The sequence below is a fragment of the Athene noctua genome, chromosome 4, assembly GCF_965140245.1.
Source record: "Athene noctua chromosome 4, bAthNoc1.hap1.1, whole genome shotgun sequence".
In the NCBI taxonomy this organism is placed as follows: domain Eukaryota; kingdom Metazoa; phylum Chordata; class Aves; order Strigiformes; family Strigidae; genus Athene; species Athene noctua.
In genome coordinates this window covers 13710327-13728168 of record NC_134040.1, presented here as the reverse complement: position 1 = coordinate 13728168, position 17842 = coordinate 13710327, and the positions used below count along the sequence as shown (strand labels likewise).

Below are 17842 nucleotides of genomic sequence, written 5' to 3'. Positions count from 1 at the left end.
CTTTTCCAACCTAGATGATTCTGTGATACAACCAGAATTAAGTCAGAATTGTGTTACTTTAAGTCAAGGCACTTCCGACTTGCATACTTAAGCACTTGGAGATCATGTGTTTCAAAACAGAAGCAGTACCAATTTTTTTTAGAAACCTCTACAGGCCATGTGGTACTTGGGAAGAGGCATTCCCATACTCTGAGATTTATACAACCAGTATAGACCCATTAACTGTGTCTGCACCAAAGAGGATTGAAAAGCAATATATTATTCTGTATTCTGTGGCAATTCCAGAAGCCACAAGGCAGAAGCTGATGTCTCCTTGCACACTCCCGTCCTCCTTGCACAACTGACTCAGACTCCCATCACCATACTTCACATTGCATGAAAGTTGCTGCTATCCAACTGAGAAGGCAAGGCTGCTGCTACCACCTTACAGTCTGAGATTCTTCACCAGATGTTCACAGCTCTTGAAGGGCAGTACAAGAAGCCAGAGGTCCATGGCAGGGACCTGGCCACAAAATCCTTCACTGCTGTAGTCCGAACACTACCTATCACAGCTATGAATAGTCCTGGAAGGCTTAAAAAATCAAGAAAATGGTCAAAACATGGTGATAAGCACTCTTGTTCAGTTATTTTAAACATTTGGAAAGTAGCTATAGCTTTTATAAACATCAACATGAAGATGTAGATTCACGAGGGTGATCACTTCCTCAAAAGTCTGCAATTCATGTCTTGTCTGCAAAACTGAAAGAGTAATACATAGGGTATAATCCTTGATTTTTAAGAATTCTGAACTGAACAGGTAGAGAATTAAGCTAATGGCAATTTTAACACCCTCAGATTCTGGTAACTGAAATAAAGGAAATGTCTCTGGAGCTGTCCTGGGCAGCACACTGGATTCATTAGTGTAAAGGTAAGTGTTAACAGCAAGGACAGTGGCTTCTCTTATTTCTTACAAAACAAAACTCTAGATGAACAACATGCCAGAGTTCATGCACCTTCTGGGCTTATAATGAGACACCTTTTCAAAGGCCAAAACTGTAAACTAATTTATGACTTGTATTTTCTATTATGACAAAACATAAAGCCAGTACAGCCGATATCTGGCTTCACAGTAAGGGCTTTTCACAGCCCTAACTAAAAATCCTTTTACCACCCTTACTGGTAGTATTATAGACCTAGATTCCCCCTTCTTGCTGTTGTTGACAATCACAGCTGATAGAAACAACAGGTGGTTTGTTTTACCCGAGACTGAAAAATTAGAGGTCAGTGAACCAAGGAGTCCTCCAATTGCTTGTGTACTATAAAAATAAAGCTTGGTCTACAAAAACCAAATCTGTATCATATGCATTGCTTCAGAGTACAACTGATTGGAGACATTTTTACCCTGGTTTGCAATTTGACAATACAGTACAGAGCAGAATAAAGCAATAGACTTGGAAAAGCTATTTATAGTGCATATGCCCCAAGGAGATATAGCTAATAACTAATTCATTTCACATCACACATTTGAATGCAATATGAAAACTTCCCAGTTTCTTATCAGCACAGGAGAAAAGACCCCACTGTGGCTTTCTTTAAAATAATTAAGGATTCTTTACCAAAACATTTTAATCAAACTAAGTCTCCACAGCAGTCTTTTCTTTCCCTGCCTTAATATGTTTCCTTAAGAGGTCTGTGCCTATTAAAGTTTTGATAAAAGCATTTCACAACACAGTAGTTTCCCACACCATTAAAAATTATGCTCATTTGCCTAGATAACACATTTGTTTATCGAATAGTTTTCTACAAGCTGGATTAAAATACAGTATATCATTGATCATATCAACAGGAAACAAATGGAACAATCTGCTAAAAAATTCAGTGAGCGATGAAACTGTAATATCTGCATATGAGGAGGTTTGGGGTTGGTTTAGGTTTTTGTTGTAGGGAAACCAAATCAGCTAAGTATTATTCCGTGGACTAGATAGCTGAATATTTTATTACAAATGATTAAGAATTAAACAACAGATAAGAAAGGAAGATAAGGATTTGTAATAGTCGAGAAACATCCATAACCACATTGAGCTTCCCTTCTGCTGCAACTGCATCAGAAACAAAGCAGGAAGCAGACACAATGCTCAGTGCACTGATAGCTGGCTAATTTCGCCACACCCACAATATCTGTTTTCTTTTTCTCTTCTTCCACATGCTGACACCAGGTGTTATAACAGCTTGACTTCAATGAGAGTGTCCGAAGAACAGTGTGGTTTCAGCCAATACTGGTGCCAAAGCTGTATCATAAATAAACCTGTAGGAGATGCTGCAAGGAGCCCCAGCTGCGGCTCCACAGGAGCTATGACTGTCATGGGACTGTGCTAACTCTAATAGAAAAATAAGGGCTCTTGTGGATTAAAAAAAAAACAAACCAAAAAAACCCTTCACCAACACCATGGACTGTCCTATGCCTCAAAGACTAAGCAAACAATAACCCACTATTTAACCTGGGCTTTCTGTTACTTTTTAATTAAAAAGCAAGTTTTTGTTAACAGGGTTTATGCTTAAATTCTAAGTAATTGCTATATGAAACAATGTGAATTAACTCCATCAATTTGTAAACCAGTGCCCCTAGGGCCCCTAGTTTTTACTGAGTGATGACAACATCCTAATATTGTTTTTACCACAGCAGAAGCAGCATGAAAAATCTTTAAAACACACATTAAACAGACATTACACAGTCATTTATTTATATTGTAGGTGCAGTGAAAACGCTAAGAAACAACAGGGAAGAATACATACATACCCATCTTAATGTCTTAAACATAACTGCCTTTCCATTAAGCAATCTGGTATCAAAAGTAGTTACCTTATACACGGAATGCTTGTTTTCAAATTTATCCGTCATAAAGTTTAATGGGTAAAACCTGGATAAACATATTCTAAATCCCTGATTAAATTTAACAGAAAGAATACAGATCTCCTTCAATACCCCTTAAGGCCTTTTAGGGGTTGAGGTTTTTTTCTGCTTTAGCAGAATATTCTGATAGCATTAGGAAGTACTGCTCAGTGAGAGCTGAGTATCCACTTCCAGAATCAGACCTTTTTTTAGACTGTAAAAGGATATACAACTTTGTGTGTGCACATTGATTTTATTTAGGAAATTGAGAGAAGTCGATCTGAGGTTTGCTCATTTTTAGGTTGGGGAAGGGCTTCTGCAGAAGTTTTTGTTCTGTTTTCACTTTTGGTGTTTGTTCATTTTATTATATTTACTGTATTACATGTTTATTGACCATGTGCTTTAGTCTGAATCACTGTATTCATCAGAAAACAAGTATCTTTCTATTGTGAAGCAAATCGAGCAACACTATATTAACTACTAAGATTATTAAAGCAAGATATCTAAATTATACTGGCAAAAAGCAGATAACAAAAAAGTTTTTAAGTGAGGGCTTAAAAATAACTACTAAATAAAATAGCATCAGCAGCTTACAGTCAGATTTTAGTCTGAGGTAGAATATGTCCAGACTACATGCAACACAAGAACATGCAAAGACTCCACACGACTTCTGAAGACAAAAATCAGCTTAACTGTTTAGATTTCTAAATATATTGAGGGTACAACATCAGCTACTGAAAGGGATTGCCACTTCTAAATTTTTGCTCACACAGTATTTAAAAATTTAAAGAGAAAATCTTTTCTGTGCTTTCTTCCAAAGTTAGAATTATCTATTTTCCCAGTGAAATTCCAAGTATTTCACTTTTAACTTTTATAACAAAGGAACAGTGCATAAGCGTTTAAGTTCCCAGAAACTAATTTCACTAGTTATTATACTTCTACGTTTTAATGGCAAAAACCAGCATAATCACTGCATCATCAAAGACACGTGATAGCCCATCAGGTGTTTGGAGTCTTTGGTTATGCAGTGTGAGACTGCTTGAGTTAGCACCATCTCCGTAATACAGAAAAGTGAAAATATCTTTTGAAAGAGCAAGAAGAGAAGGCTAAGAAGTGATCTCCTACTGAAGTGTATTTATAACCACTGGCCTGCGAGGGAACATGGTTACTGATCATCCTGTCTCCCTGTGATGTACCAATACAGGATCCTGATGTGCTAGTATATCAACTTGTCAGAAGTGGCTAGAGCAGCATTAAATAGAAACACAGCAAGCACGTGTTCAATGATGTTACAGTGCTGAGCATACATAAAAGTTCTTATCAGTATGCTGCTGCTGAAGAACCATCACTTTAGCTGCTAACCACACTGCTTGTGTTTTCAGATGGGAATGCAGTGAGATAAAATTAAACACTACAAAAGCAAACACCATGCAACAATATTATATTCACTCCTCGTATAGAACAGTCCTGTCACCTGCCCATTGGTGTGAGGAACTGAAGCCTCAACTAGAAACCCTCTATTGTACCAAATTAATTTCAATGAGATACCTACCTATTCCTGGTTTTCTGCCTTGTCTCCCAGCATGCTTCCCACTCTGTACTATTTCACCAATGCAGCAAATCCATTAGACCCACTGGTTGCAGAGACTTCTGACCATATGGACTGCTCTTTCTAAATAGATCAGATTTAACTTCTGCATTAAATCCATGACTATATTAATAACTGCTTTATCTCTAGAATCCCTTTCAACAGTTGAAAATACAAATTAACTTTTCTCTCCTTACATTGTAAGGTCTCTCTGTCTTAGTGTGTGCTTATTACATAACAGCAACCAGTCCTCTCCAAAACAGAGATGTCTTCCACTGAACACTTCAAACCTGCATCCTCTCCTACTTGCTTCCAGTGATACTTGTCCTCAGCCCTTTGTGCTGAAGAGTTGGAGCTAGTAAGCTGATCTGTATATCATCATACTCTAACTCAAGCTAGTATCTAGCTGGAGCATCTTTAGTTTTATTAAAAACATTTAGTTATTTATTAAGACCTTTTAAATAAAGAGAAAACTGTTGGGTCAACCTCTCAAAAACAATGACAGAAGAAACTCATTTGCCATGCCTCTGTTTCAATGTACCTTTCTATGCGTTTAATCAATTCATTGAATGACTACTAATCTAAAGTAAAATTAGCTCATGCTTACACAGCTGAATACAAAAGCAGCTCACAAAAAGCCATCATGAGCAAATTTCTAACTTTTCCTGACTTTTGTGTACTTGACTTCATTAAACATGTTTCTCATTTAACATTACAAATGTCCCTGGATCTCAGGTATTTCTGGTCTGTAATTAGTGACTATTAAATCCCTTTTATTTATTAGCTGGATTTTAAAACTATCTTCAGCATTTTACTACTGTTATAATGCTATCTATACTAACAGAAATCTGTCATGCCACAACCGCCCTAGTCTTGCTGCAACACGTAAAGGAAAGCCTGAGCCATCCTCTCTTCTCTCCATTATCAGAGGCTGGAGGATATCCTGTCCACATCCAGCACTTCCACAGTAGGCATTAAACTCCAGAGCCTTACACCAAAGCATATGGTTAGCTTTAATTTTCTTTGCCACCTCCCAGACATTTCCAGTGTGGTGTCCACTGATTCTCTTGTAGAAGTAACCTCTCTCAGGACCTTTTCTGCTTAGAAATTATTTTGTTGTCAGTCAGAATTTTCCTAAAAATTATAAATTAAGAGAGAAACACAATACTTTATAACCTAAACCCACCATTAAATAACATCATAATGTTCTAGAACAAAGAAAAAGAAATTTACTTCACCCATATACTCTGATCTGCCAAATGCTGAATAGATAGATGTACAATAGACATAAAGACATCGCAAAACACTGGCAGCGTACAAGGAAGGGAAGCATTTGACACAGACCACTACAGACCAGCTGAATGTCATCATAGACAGTATCACAACCCAGCAAAAAAAGATGTACTCATCTTCCTGTACCGCTAATGATACGCACAGAAAATTGTCTGTGTGCCAAACGTGTGAACTGTTGTTGCCAATTGAAAAGATACACATATTCTTCAATTATTTGCTGTATTTTACTAATTAAACAGGAGAATTATGGGAACCCTTCATTAACCTCTCAGCAAGTACATATATTTTAAAATAATTATATTCAAAATGAGAACCATCTGTAGATCAACTCTGCAAGGCTGAACACCAATGTCATTCATTCTTTAAATCTAATTTTCTTTTGCCAGACAACAGAAAACAGATGTAGCAACTTCAAAGCCATATGCAACTTGTAAATTGTGCCTGACCTACAGAATTCTTTATTGTGGTCAGCTGATGATTTAGACTGTGGTTGGTATAAGAACTCCCTTAGCAAGACCTGGACATTCACAGGGGGCCAAATGTGCCAGTGAATCTGAGCTTACAACCATCCAGTCCACACTCCAGATGCTCTCCCAAGTACTTTGTGCACTAAGGAGAAGCCACTGAAAGGTTTTGTATCTTGGCATAACAGCAAAATCATGATAAAGCTCAATATTTGAAGGTGAAGGCAGTGAACAGCCACAGGCCAGCATGTAGCATGAAGGAACCAACCAGACATATGCAGGAAGCACTCCCCCATCCCATCTTTGGGTAAAAGAAAAAAGACAGCTCTGAAATCTTCTAAAACAATATCTAAACCATTTAAAAAAATGAGAATTTTAATAGCCTGTGTGCAACTGGATCAATATTCAACCAATGTCATGCTCAAATAAGAAAATTTTTAAAAAATGCTTAATCAGTCTCAATTTTTAGATGTCATGGATGATCCAAGCAGAGTAATATATTCTGTTAGATACCAAAGTCTTAAAATGTAAACCAGCACCACCACTCCAAAAACATCTTGAAACTGGTAATATTAAAATTATCTCCCTATAGTTCAGAAAAGACACAGGTAGAAGACAGAAGATTTTCCCATCTAAAACAAAAGCAAAGAGAAGTTCTGACCTCAGAAAGCAGGCCAGTTGGCACTGAGATTGCGTGCTCATTCCAACAGCTAGCTGAGATACCAAAGCAAAGAAACCTAATTATTAACTATTGTTTAGAATAGTACTTTCTTGATCTATTTTTTATTTTGATGATACAGCTGTTATTTTATAGTCAAAATCTATGCTTTGTTAGAACAGTCTGTTTTCATTTTATGACTGCTCAGCATAAAAAGTAAAATGAAAATATGTCAAAAAGGAAGTGGAGTTTTGTTTTAGGTTTTCACTTTTTTTCTTTTCTATGGGTAGTAAAACCAAATAAAGTTGTGCTGCCAACAGTTCCACTGTCTACCTGCCACTGAAGGCAAGTTTGTAAATCTCAGGAGAGGCTGTTTCCCACCAAGCTGCAGACTCACAAGGAGCTGACAACATCAAATCCCAGAGCCAAGCCAGAAGTCTCTTTCAATTAATTGGTACTGATGAAAAAATAGTCCACAACAATGGGGACAAACCATACTGTCACAACTACCCAAAAAGCAACAGAATCAAGAGTCAAATGAGATCAAAAACGGTTAGTATACATCACTGTACCTTGGTCTATCATTTGGAAGATATAATTTATCAGTGCAAACAGTGCAGCTTGTCTACTATATTTAGGGCTAAACCCAGATGGATTCAGTCAAGGAAATCTGAGGATTCTAGATGCCACCAGAGTCGCCTTGCGCACAAGCTTCCTTATAGCTTTCCCTAAAAAACAAAGAAATTCAAGACAAAAAAATGGTGAAAACTTTCCTCATCTAAGGATAATTTTTCAAGCAGGAACAAAACTGTTGACCCTGTAAGCAAGCAAGCACCTTGTTCTCCCAATCACTTTCAATAACAGAAAAATACTTCCTCAGTGGACATTCGCAGCCCAGATCTTTCTAGTAGCTGCAGCCCAGATCTTTCTAGCTCCTATATTCACTTCCATCAGTGTAATTATCTGAGACTCAAGAGAGTTTCCTCTCTCATACTTTTAACCCCAAAGAAGTAGGTACTATTTTTAGAATTACCAGAGACATGCTGATACTAAGTCACTGAAATAATTAAGTACCTCAAAAATTCCTTAGTGTGAAACCCACTGTACAGCTGTTGAAGGGGTTCAACTCAGATCAGTTTACCCTCCATCAACAGCAGTTCAACAGAATGCTTGTTGAAGCAGGGTTTTAAGTGTTAACTGCTTCAGTCAATAAAATTTAAAATGGAGCCCAGAAAAAAAGTCTACAGGATCTAGAGAACAGGTGCTCTTCCCCTTTTAAAGGTAGGATCTTCCTAATAAAAAATGAAAAAGTTATAAGAAAGAAAAAAAAAAAAATCACACAAGCATACAAATCAAATGCTCTGTTTTAGAGAAGTAAACTGTATTTCTGTGATCAGAACATAAGGAGAGAAAGTTAAGGAACCCATTCTATATTAATTATGATACTCAAAGTAGAGCAGGCCAAACTATCAACTCCTCAATCCCAGGTAGATATAACATCAAAGAGAAAACATCATAGATCTGTGAAGAAATATATTCTCCATTTTAATTTGTATCTTTCACTTTTCTTCAAAAGCCTTTCTTTTCTAGAAAATACACTGGAAAGAAAACACATGCAAGTACTGAATAGGAAAAAATAAAATCTATTATACATGCCAGGATGGTTTCGATGCTTATTTACACATGCTTATATTTAAATTTGCAGAGCCTTGAAATTCAGAAAGATGAAGTGCTGTATCAAAGCAGTCCTTTTTATGAAAGCATTTGTCATTATGTGAATCTAGTCCAAACAGCAACAGTCCCTTCAAGTTAGTTACTCAGGTGTGTAACTGCATGCATTGTACTCATGAGAGTTTTCTTTCTCCTTATATTTGAACTATTAAAAGCAGTACTTTTAATAAATGGTGAATCTGAATAAAGCCCCCATTATTCTTTTGGTGGAAATGGGGCAAGTCCTCTGAGTATGTAGACCACCATATCTCTTATAATTATCAAAAGCAGTGGAACTATGATACCTACGCTAGTATGGGACTGGCATATATCAATCTATTTGCAAAGATTCAGTATAAGCAGTGAAGAACTATCAGTTTGTGTATAAAACATATGACAGGTAAATAAAGTGACATGTAGCAACCCATGTCTTTGGACAACAGATCAGTGCAGAGAGTATTCTTCATATAACCAAACTTATATACACTTCCCATCTCTTACATCGCACTTTCCTTAAAAAGGCAGAACTCTACTAAATGAAATCCCGTCCCTTATGACTTGCCTTACAAACTGGGTGGCAAACAGTCATGAGCAATTATTAGCGAAGGGCAATTGCTAAGTGAAGTCATATAGGAATATATGTGTACTTTAGATGTGACCCCAAAAACTACTAAAATTAGTATCTTTTATAGATGTTCTTGCAAAAACTATTAAAATGCAAGGACCACTGCAGAAAATACTTTCAAGATCTTGAATATTCTTGCCTACTTTTTGGCTTAAGAATTTTAGATGCTCAACTTATGATCAGTGACTGTGGTGCTTGAATAAAGAATAAATTAATTTATCTCTGGATCATCTGTGCTACCACTGGAAGACCTCATCTAAGCGTTTATTTGCAGCAGACAACTATACAAGAACTCTGACAGTTGTATTTCTGTCATTTCCCTAGGAGCCACTTGTTGAGGATTTTCACATTTATATGTCAAACTGTCATCCTTTGATAAACTCACTATATATCCATCAAGTGAAAACCTGGACCAAAGACATTAAATGTCATTTAAACCCTGGCAATGGGCTTATGAGCATTTTTATTTCATAATCACCTTCAGGATGACTTCCATCCTATTTTTAATATCCACAATGGTTACAGATTATTATTACTTTCTCCAAGTGCCCTCTATACATTTTCACTGCAAGCTACAAAAAAATATGTCCAAGAACAACTCTCATTTTTTTCTCTCCCTCCTGTATTTACAAATTTATTTCCAGATGAAGATAAGAATCAATATAAAATATCCCACATGTATTATGGTGCAAAACTATCTGTTCTAATGACTGTAATGCCATAATGACTGCTGGTCATTCATATGTACCTTATAACTTAGTATATAGTTCTTTAAAATAAGTTGAAGAACACTAGTAAACAATAAAGAGATCATCTGAAAACATTAGAAGATAAAACATTAGTGAACTATGTCATTAAAACTGTATTTGTAAAAAGAGGGCATGCTTTAAAATTTTATCTCGTGGATGTCTGTTTTTTATGTACTCAGACATCCAGTGGCAACTAACAAATGTGAAACATCACACATTAAAAATTTGGCTATCAAAAATCATAAACTCTAAAAAAATATCTTAATTTCACTCAAAAACATGGGAGATTGTCCCATGAATATGTGTTTAAAGATAGATTTGACATAAATAAAAATTAATATCTGACCTAAAAAAACTTTAGCCTGTTTAGCTAAACAGTCAATGGGGAGCACTCCATTTTCCACGTATTAGGATGCAGGAATCCCAGTGCAATAAATTAAGACTAACTTACAAGGAAGAGTTTAACTCTTCTTTCAGTTTGCTATGACAAGGCTTTTTTTCTCTCTCTTTTTTTTTTTTTTTTTTTGGTTTTGTTTTGTGTTTTTTTTTGTTTGTTTGTTTGTTTTTGGGGTTTTTTGGTACTATCTTGGAAGGTGGATTTTTCATTCTGTTTGATGAACTGATGCACATCTTCCTCTTGATCTCTTGCAAAGTCATGTACCACATGCTTAGAAAGCAGTATTTCCTGAACATAACAGCTGACTGCTTTAATATTCTGGTGGCATGTACACAGCATGCTGAGGTTTACCTGGATGTCCAGTGACAATGAGGAATTCAAACACTGAAACAGAGTTATTACAGAGGTGGAAAAGTTCATGGTCTCTACCAGCATCATTTAAAGCCTCTCCAAGATTCAACTTCATCATTTAGTTACTATTCTTAGTCAAACACTTGATGCCTAGGAGGTGGTTTTGTTCACGCTCAGTGAGAGAACAGATATCATTATTCACTGCCAGCATTATTACCTGCATACAGAAAAAGAAGGGGTACCACATAAGGCTCTGGGAAAGAAAACAAAAGCTCTCATGACACTTCTGGGAGCAATAAGCAAAAGCTTCTTCAGGAGATCCTGCTATCCACTGGGAAAGGATTGTGCCACTGTATTGTACAAAGCACACGGACAAAAAGCATTCCTAGAGAAAATCTTTACTTATTTGTCTAGTTATTTCCAAATTCAAATATGTTTTTTCACATACTTACTGTTGTCAGGTGCAGTGCCTAGATTTCGATGGCCTTTTAGTATGTAGCACTATCTTTTACAAATATGATTTCTAACTTGAAATTTTAAAGTTTTATTTGTAGCATAGCCATGACTTTGGAAAGAAGTTGTTTCGTATAAAAGAAGTAGTATCTTCTTTTTGTCCTGCTGATAGAGTTGCTTACAGGGTGAGTAGGAAAACAACCTTGCCTTCAAGCAGTCAAGAGCTTCTTAAAATCTGCAGAAGACCCACAAAAGTCCATTCTCCCTTTTTGGATAGTTCATCTATCAGAATATATGTCTCTCTAACTATCCTGTCTTTCTTTTATCCTTGGATCACTACAGCTACATATCAGCACCACTATGACTTTAAAATCCTTCTACATTATCTAGCTGTCTTCCATAATTTTCTGAGTAGCCAAACAGTAACACTAAAATTGAGAAGACAAGTCACAGAGTCTGGTAGTCTTACTCTAGCAAATAATATAGTCAGAAACATACTACCATTCAGTAGCACAACGAAAAAAAAAAAAAAAAAAAAAAAAAGGCCACAGAATAAAAATACCTTGTAAATTTTAGCTGGAAATTGCCAATGTCTTTGGGGTGACAAAAGAACATAAAGAAATCGGTCCAGTGATTCAATTTTTATCATCATCCTGAAAAAGGACTACTGCCATTACCATCATTATGAGCATTTAGTTACACATTAGAATATATATATTATAAACACAGACTGTGATAAATATTTTCTTGAAACTCTAATTCTGCTGTTCTCCCAACCTCTATAGATTTTCAAGCCAACAATAGCTGCTCTTTTGATTACAGCTCTAGCCTGTGTGACCAATTTCTTGTTCTGGGCTGAATCATCACAAAAGCATGCTGATTGGTTAAAAAAAAAAAAAAAAGCTGAATACCATAGCAACTGACTCGCAGCCTTGCTAACATACAGGAAGGATTTTTTACTTGAATGGGAGCTACAAGTGAAAACACCAGGCCAAAAGCAGATCTGGCATAGTACCAACAACACAACAGAACCACAAAAGTTGCTTAACACCTCCCCAATCTTTTCCCTGTAATATCTTTCAGGTAGAAGCAAATCTTCAGGTTCTTATTAAAATATAGTACAAGGAAGAAGAACCGATGTGTGCTATAGTATTGATTCTGCATATATATCTAGACACTGCAGACTCTTTGCCAAAACAAACAGGATTACATTTTGAAAAACCAAGTCACGGAAGCAGAACAATAACAGAGCTTGATCTTTACTTTTAATTAATAATCATGTCACTACATATTTAAAAAGATTAAAAGTGTTTAAAGAAACACCTCCAAATATATATAATTCTACATTGTCCAAGTTAAAGACTACTTTTAGCTACACATCAAAGTAGCCAAGATATTGATAATAAAGACAAACACTTAATGACAATACCCTCTAAGAATTGCATCAGGTCTCTAAGGAATACACTTGAAGCAGCATATTGTTCTGTAATAACAGTAAGAGTCTCTGTTGGGTTTAAATGGCAAGGTTTTGGTGGCAGGGGGCTGCAGGGGTGGCCTCTGTAAGAAGAGACCAGGAGCTGCCCCCATGTTAGACAGAGCCTCTTCCAGACAGCTCCAAGACAGACCCACCACAGGCCAAAGCTGAGCCCATCAGTGACACTGGTGGCACCTCTGTGATAAGGTGTGTAAGAAGGGGTGAAAAACCTACACAACAGCAGCTTTGAGAAAGGAGTGTGGAAATGTGAGACAGTCCTGCAGACACCAAGGTCAGTGAAGAAGGAGAGGGAAGGAAGTGCTCAAGGTGCTGGAGCAGAAATTCCCTTGTAGCCCATGAAGAAGACCGTGGTGATGCAGGTTGTCCTGCAGCCTGGGAGGACCACAATGGAGCAGATATCCAGCCTGCAGCCCTCTGAGGACCCCACACCAGAGCAGGTGGAAATGCCCTAAAGGAAGCTGCAGCCCATGGAGAGCCCACACTGCAGCAGGCTCCTGGCAGGAGCTGTGGCCTCACATAGGAGGAGGTTTTCTGGCAAGAACTGTGGCTTGTAGGGGACCCACGCTGGAGCAGTACATTTCTGACAGACTGTAGCCCATGGAGAGGACCCATGCTGTAGCAGTTCTTGAGGAACTGCTGCCCATGAGGAGGACCCACATTGGAAAAATCAGTGGACTGACTGTATCCCCTAAGTGGGACCCCATGCTGGAGTAGAGGAAGAGCATAAGGAGAAGTATCAGCAGAGACAAAGTGTTATGGACTGACTGTAACCCTCACTCCCCATTGCCCTGAACTGCTCAGGGGTGGCAGGAAGTGGCAGAAAAGCCAGGAAGGAGTGAAGTTGAGTCTGGGAAGAAAGGGGGTGAGGGGAAGGTGGGTTTAGTTTTGGGATTTTTTTGTCACTAACCTACTATATTTTTAATTAGCAATAAATTAATCTTTCTGAAGTTGAGTCTTTTCTTCCTGTGACAGTAATTGATGAGTGATGTCCCTCTCTTTATCCTTTCATCTTATTTTCTTCCCCTGTCCTGCTGAGGAGGGGGAGTAAGAGCACAGCTTGCTGGGCACCTGGCAGCCAGCTAAGGTCACCCCACCACAGAGTTCCTTCGTTTGAGGAAAGCACAAATCTCTCCTAGGCAACTGCAGCTATGAAGTCTTTGCTTTGAAGCAGAAGAGCCCATCTGTTCTAGGTCAGCTATAATAGGTTTTCAGTGCATTGCACAGTGAAGAATTACAGTCCTGTCTCTTCTCCACCACGTTTGGGGTGGCTTGTTCTCTGGGGACTATTAGATGCATAATAAGGACCTTCACAGTTTGGCTTTATAAGCCAGAAGAAAAGTCAGCTCTGTTCTTCTCTGTGCATTATTTATGAGGCATTCAAAATGTGCTATGAAGTAACATCAAGTCAAGATGACTGGGTACATAACCTGCAGTACAGCTACCTAAACAGCTTCTAATATTAGGGCTAATTTTTTAACTGAAGCAGTCTGAGTTAAGTACATAACTCAACAGTATCAAATTAATGTACTTGATCTCTATAAGCATCATTCCTGAGCTTTCACTGGCATTGAGGAGTGCTGTAAGCCAACCACACCTATGAAAACCCAAATACTTTTCTGCAGTTAAAATGAGAGGAAGAGACTTACTTTGGGTTCCTGAATCTGAAAACAGTGGCCTGATTTTCTGTTAACAAAATAATGAACTATGAGGTAATATTTTTATTAATATTATTTTTTTGAATCTGACAAGAAACCACCACAAAATTCTTAAGGTCTTCTAACCTTAAACCTCATGCGGTCTCACAGGGAGTTTACGGTCCCAGGAAACTCTTGCACCAGAGACCCCAAATCTTGAATTAACAAAACACACTTTGGTTTTTGGAGGTCATTTCATCATACTGGTAAATTGCTTGACATGTTCTACTCATGATGATCAAAATGGGCACTTTTCTGTTGTGTCAGGTCTCTGATACATCATAATTCAAACATCAAATCAGCCTAATTGAAATCATACATTTGTGCTCAATATGTACATATCTCAAAGTGTGACTGTATTCATAATACATAGGGTGCATACAGACTCTGTAACAGACCACTGAAAACTATGTACCCACCTCAGAGAGTATGCATGTCCTTTATCTTCCAAAAGAGTTACATTTTTATTTAAATCACATTCTAGAAAACTGCAAAATTGCCCAGTTTGGCTCCATAAACAGCATATACTTGTCATTTTGGTACCTCAAGTAGAAGTAGAAAAAGCAGGACAAAGACAAACCAAGAAACTTAGCAAAGCTACACTCAAAGTTTTAGTCACCTTTGATTTTAAAACACAGGAGCTTGCAACACTTCCCTTACTCAACAAAGAGGAATGCTTGATGGGCTGATCATAAAAGAGAGCTCGCTCTCGCCCATTCCTCATACTGTCAGAATGGCAATTTTTGTGGAGTTTGTTTTGATACACCTTGGTTTTGTTTATAAGGAATGAAGCAAGGAATTTTTTTTACTTGAGCTGCTATGCAGCAATTCACACAGAGAACATCACCTGTTTTCTGAAAAATATTAAATGATACTCTGTGATTAGTATTACTCATGCAAGCACACTGTGTCCAAAAAAGCACCGTACATACATGTACACTGGAGATACTGACATGCTGTGGTATATATGGCCCTATCACATACACGATCAGATTTCGTTCTCGTATCAGTATTTCTATTCAACTTATGTAAATGGCAATTTATTCTATTTCCCAAAAATAGTAAATATGGTCTCAAGTGCTTATGACCTTAAGTTAGAATCTGAAGGAATTTTTCCATGCTCAGCATGAAAGTAATTACAAAAATGCAGTACTGCAGCAGAGATTCAGTGACTGAAGGACACAATGGTAAGGCCAGAAAACTAGTTCTTGAGAAAGGTTACAAAATAAAAAAGTAACCTAAATCAGTAATGGTCATAACGATGGCTCCAGGTGTTTCAAAAGCTTTGGTAGAGGGCAACACAAATGCTCAGAAAGTCAAAGAGAATGCTGCTACTCTATTTCCCTTCATTAACCTAGCAGAAATGCATTACTTGAGCATAAATACTTACATTGTTCTTGTCATAAATTTTATCATGACAAAATAACTCTTTCATAGACAGTATTATCCAGAATTTTAAAAGTAACTTGAACCACCAGGGTTTTTTGTCTTTAAAAAAAATACACTGTTTAACGATACATATCTGCGTGTTAGTCCAACTGATAAGTGTCTGAAAGGAACTAATTAATGAGAAGGAAACTCAGTGGAAAAACAGTAGAAACTGTTCCTCCTAGTACATAGTACTGCTGATACAGATAGGGGCCAAGAAAAGTATTACAAAAATATTAAACACAAAAGAGAGCAACTTAGCACAAGTATATTCAGTCAAAAAACAATCTGCCTGATTACAATCCAGTCACAGGAAAACTTCTAAACCATCAAACAGATGTGCAGCACACCGTCTTTATTATTACAATGTTCTAATGTAGAAACTTATTCTTTCCCATAGTATTTAGATTTCTGTGCTCAAGATTTGACTGAGGCAGTTCAAGGTGTTCTGCAAACTAAAGCTGTTTGATTTAGTTCATCTCAGAAGAAACTGTGTTAAACCAGGAATTTAAAGCAGACGTAGCTACTCCAAAACTCTATGAAAGGTCCTCTGCGTTATACGCAAAGAACAGTATCCCTGTAGAAGTATGTAATATTACCTTCTCTGAGAAGCTGTTTGCCCCATTATGAAGATGATAAACCACAGCAATGAAGTGAGCTAATTTGTCACCTGTACACACCTGTAGAATTAGTAGCTAAGTAAAAACAAACTTTTTATTTCAAGTCAGTGAAAAGTCTGCATCTACACATGGGTTGCTAGTCTAGAAAACAGTCAATACCATTTCATGCTGGTTTCTGCAGTCCAGTTAAATAAAAACAAAATAAGATATAATAAATACAAATGAAACAGATAGTGTGTGCAATACAGCTACTCAGCAGGTGAGAAAGAAAAAAGAGAAACAAAGAAAAAGACAAAAGGCTACATGCCTTTACTTTTATTGTAAGTATTTAGGGTTTGCATAATCTTTGGGACATCTCAGACACTAAATAACAACATTTAGAATGTGCAGAATCTACATGTGCCACTTCCTCTAGGACACAGTTGTTTTCAAAAATTTTTATTCACTGCTTGCAAAGTGACATAATACAATAAATGAACTGTAGACATCTTTATCACATTTGCTTTTTGTGTTTTCCGAGGTCCATTGTCATAAGGGCTTCCTGTAACCAGCCAGCTGGGATGAAAGCAAAAATAAGTCATAGGCATCCTTACCTCCGAGTCCATCTCCAGAATCAACCTCATAGATGCTCTCCCCTTCCATGTTGTCTTCAGGACACAGCAGAAAGCAAGATCTTCCTCAAGTGATTTGCTCAGGCTCCAGAAGGAATCTGAATCCACCCACTCTGCAGCCAGCAGGTGATATCTTTCAAAGAAAAACATAAAAACAAAACCACTGATCCACTTGTGCTATACAATAGAGAGGTCATTTAATTTCTCCCTTAAGCCCCCAACTTTTCCAAACTTTTCCAAACTGTGTGTCAGTTAGTTCTACATCCAACATCTCAGCTCCCTAAATCAATCTTTTCAAGGTATCTGTGCTCCTTGTTACTTGTAAATTCAATTGCTTCCACCCCATATAAAGAGGTTGCATCAGCCCTGATTCCAGGGCTATATTGAGGGGGGAAGCCTTGGTACAAAGTCATGCTTATTCATATGGCCTGACTGGACTAGGAATGGGCAAGATGGAGCAATATACTACCCATCTACAGGATTAGCTCTTCCTTGGCACGCTGTGGGTACTGTGAAATCAAATTACATTCAGGTTGCCAACAGCAACAAAGACTGAAAGCACAGTGATCCTGTAGGTTTGCTTTCTTAAGGCTACTTTTTGGATCATTTTAAGATCACTTAGTAAAGAGAGCATCTCAGCTGATCAATGGACTCGATTTTCAGATGAGTGTAAAGATGGGTGTGGACAAAATACAAAACCACCTCTTGACCTATTTAAGAGAAAGACAGTAAGGGAGAAAAATCTCTTTTCTCTAAACTAAGCCTGAATAGCGAGTTGTTTTTCTATTACTCTGCTCCAGTGTAGTTAGTTTTTACCACTTCCTTCTCTTTTTGAAT

General features: G+C 37.4%; 1 protein-coding gene across 8 annotated transcripts in view; it reads right to left on the bottom strand.

The window, feature by feature from the left end:
• The window catches only part of PPP2R2C (protein phosphatase 2 regulatory subunit Bgamma), a 201359-nt gene that overhangs the window by 81798 nt on the left and 101719 nt on the right, over positions 1-17842 (bottom strand). For 2 of the 8 annotated variants that reach the window (XM_074904483.1, XM_074904484.1), the window contains exon 2: positions 16988-17138. The exons of 4 other annotated variants lie outside the window; for them this stretch is intronic. In XM_074904483.1, the coding sequence (XP_074760584.1) occupies positions 16988-17036 (49 nt within the window). In that variant the 5' untranslated portion in view covers positions 17037-17138. Of the gene's footprint in view, positions 1-7444; positions 7601-16987; positions 17139-17842 lie in introns of all 8 variants that reach the window. 2 more of the 8 variants (XM_074904485.1, XM_074904486.1) reach the window with 2 other exon arrangements.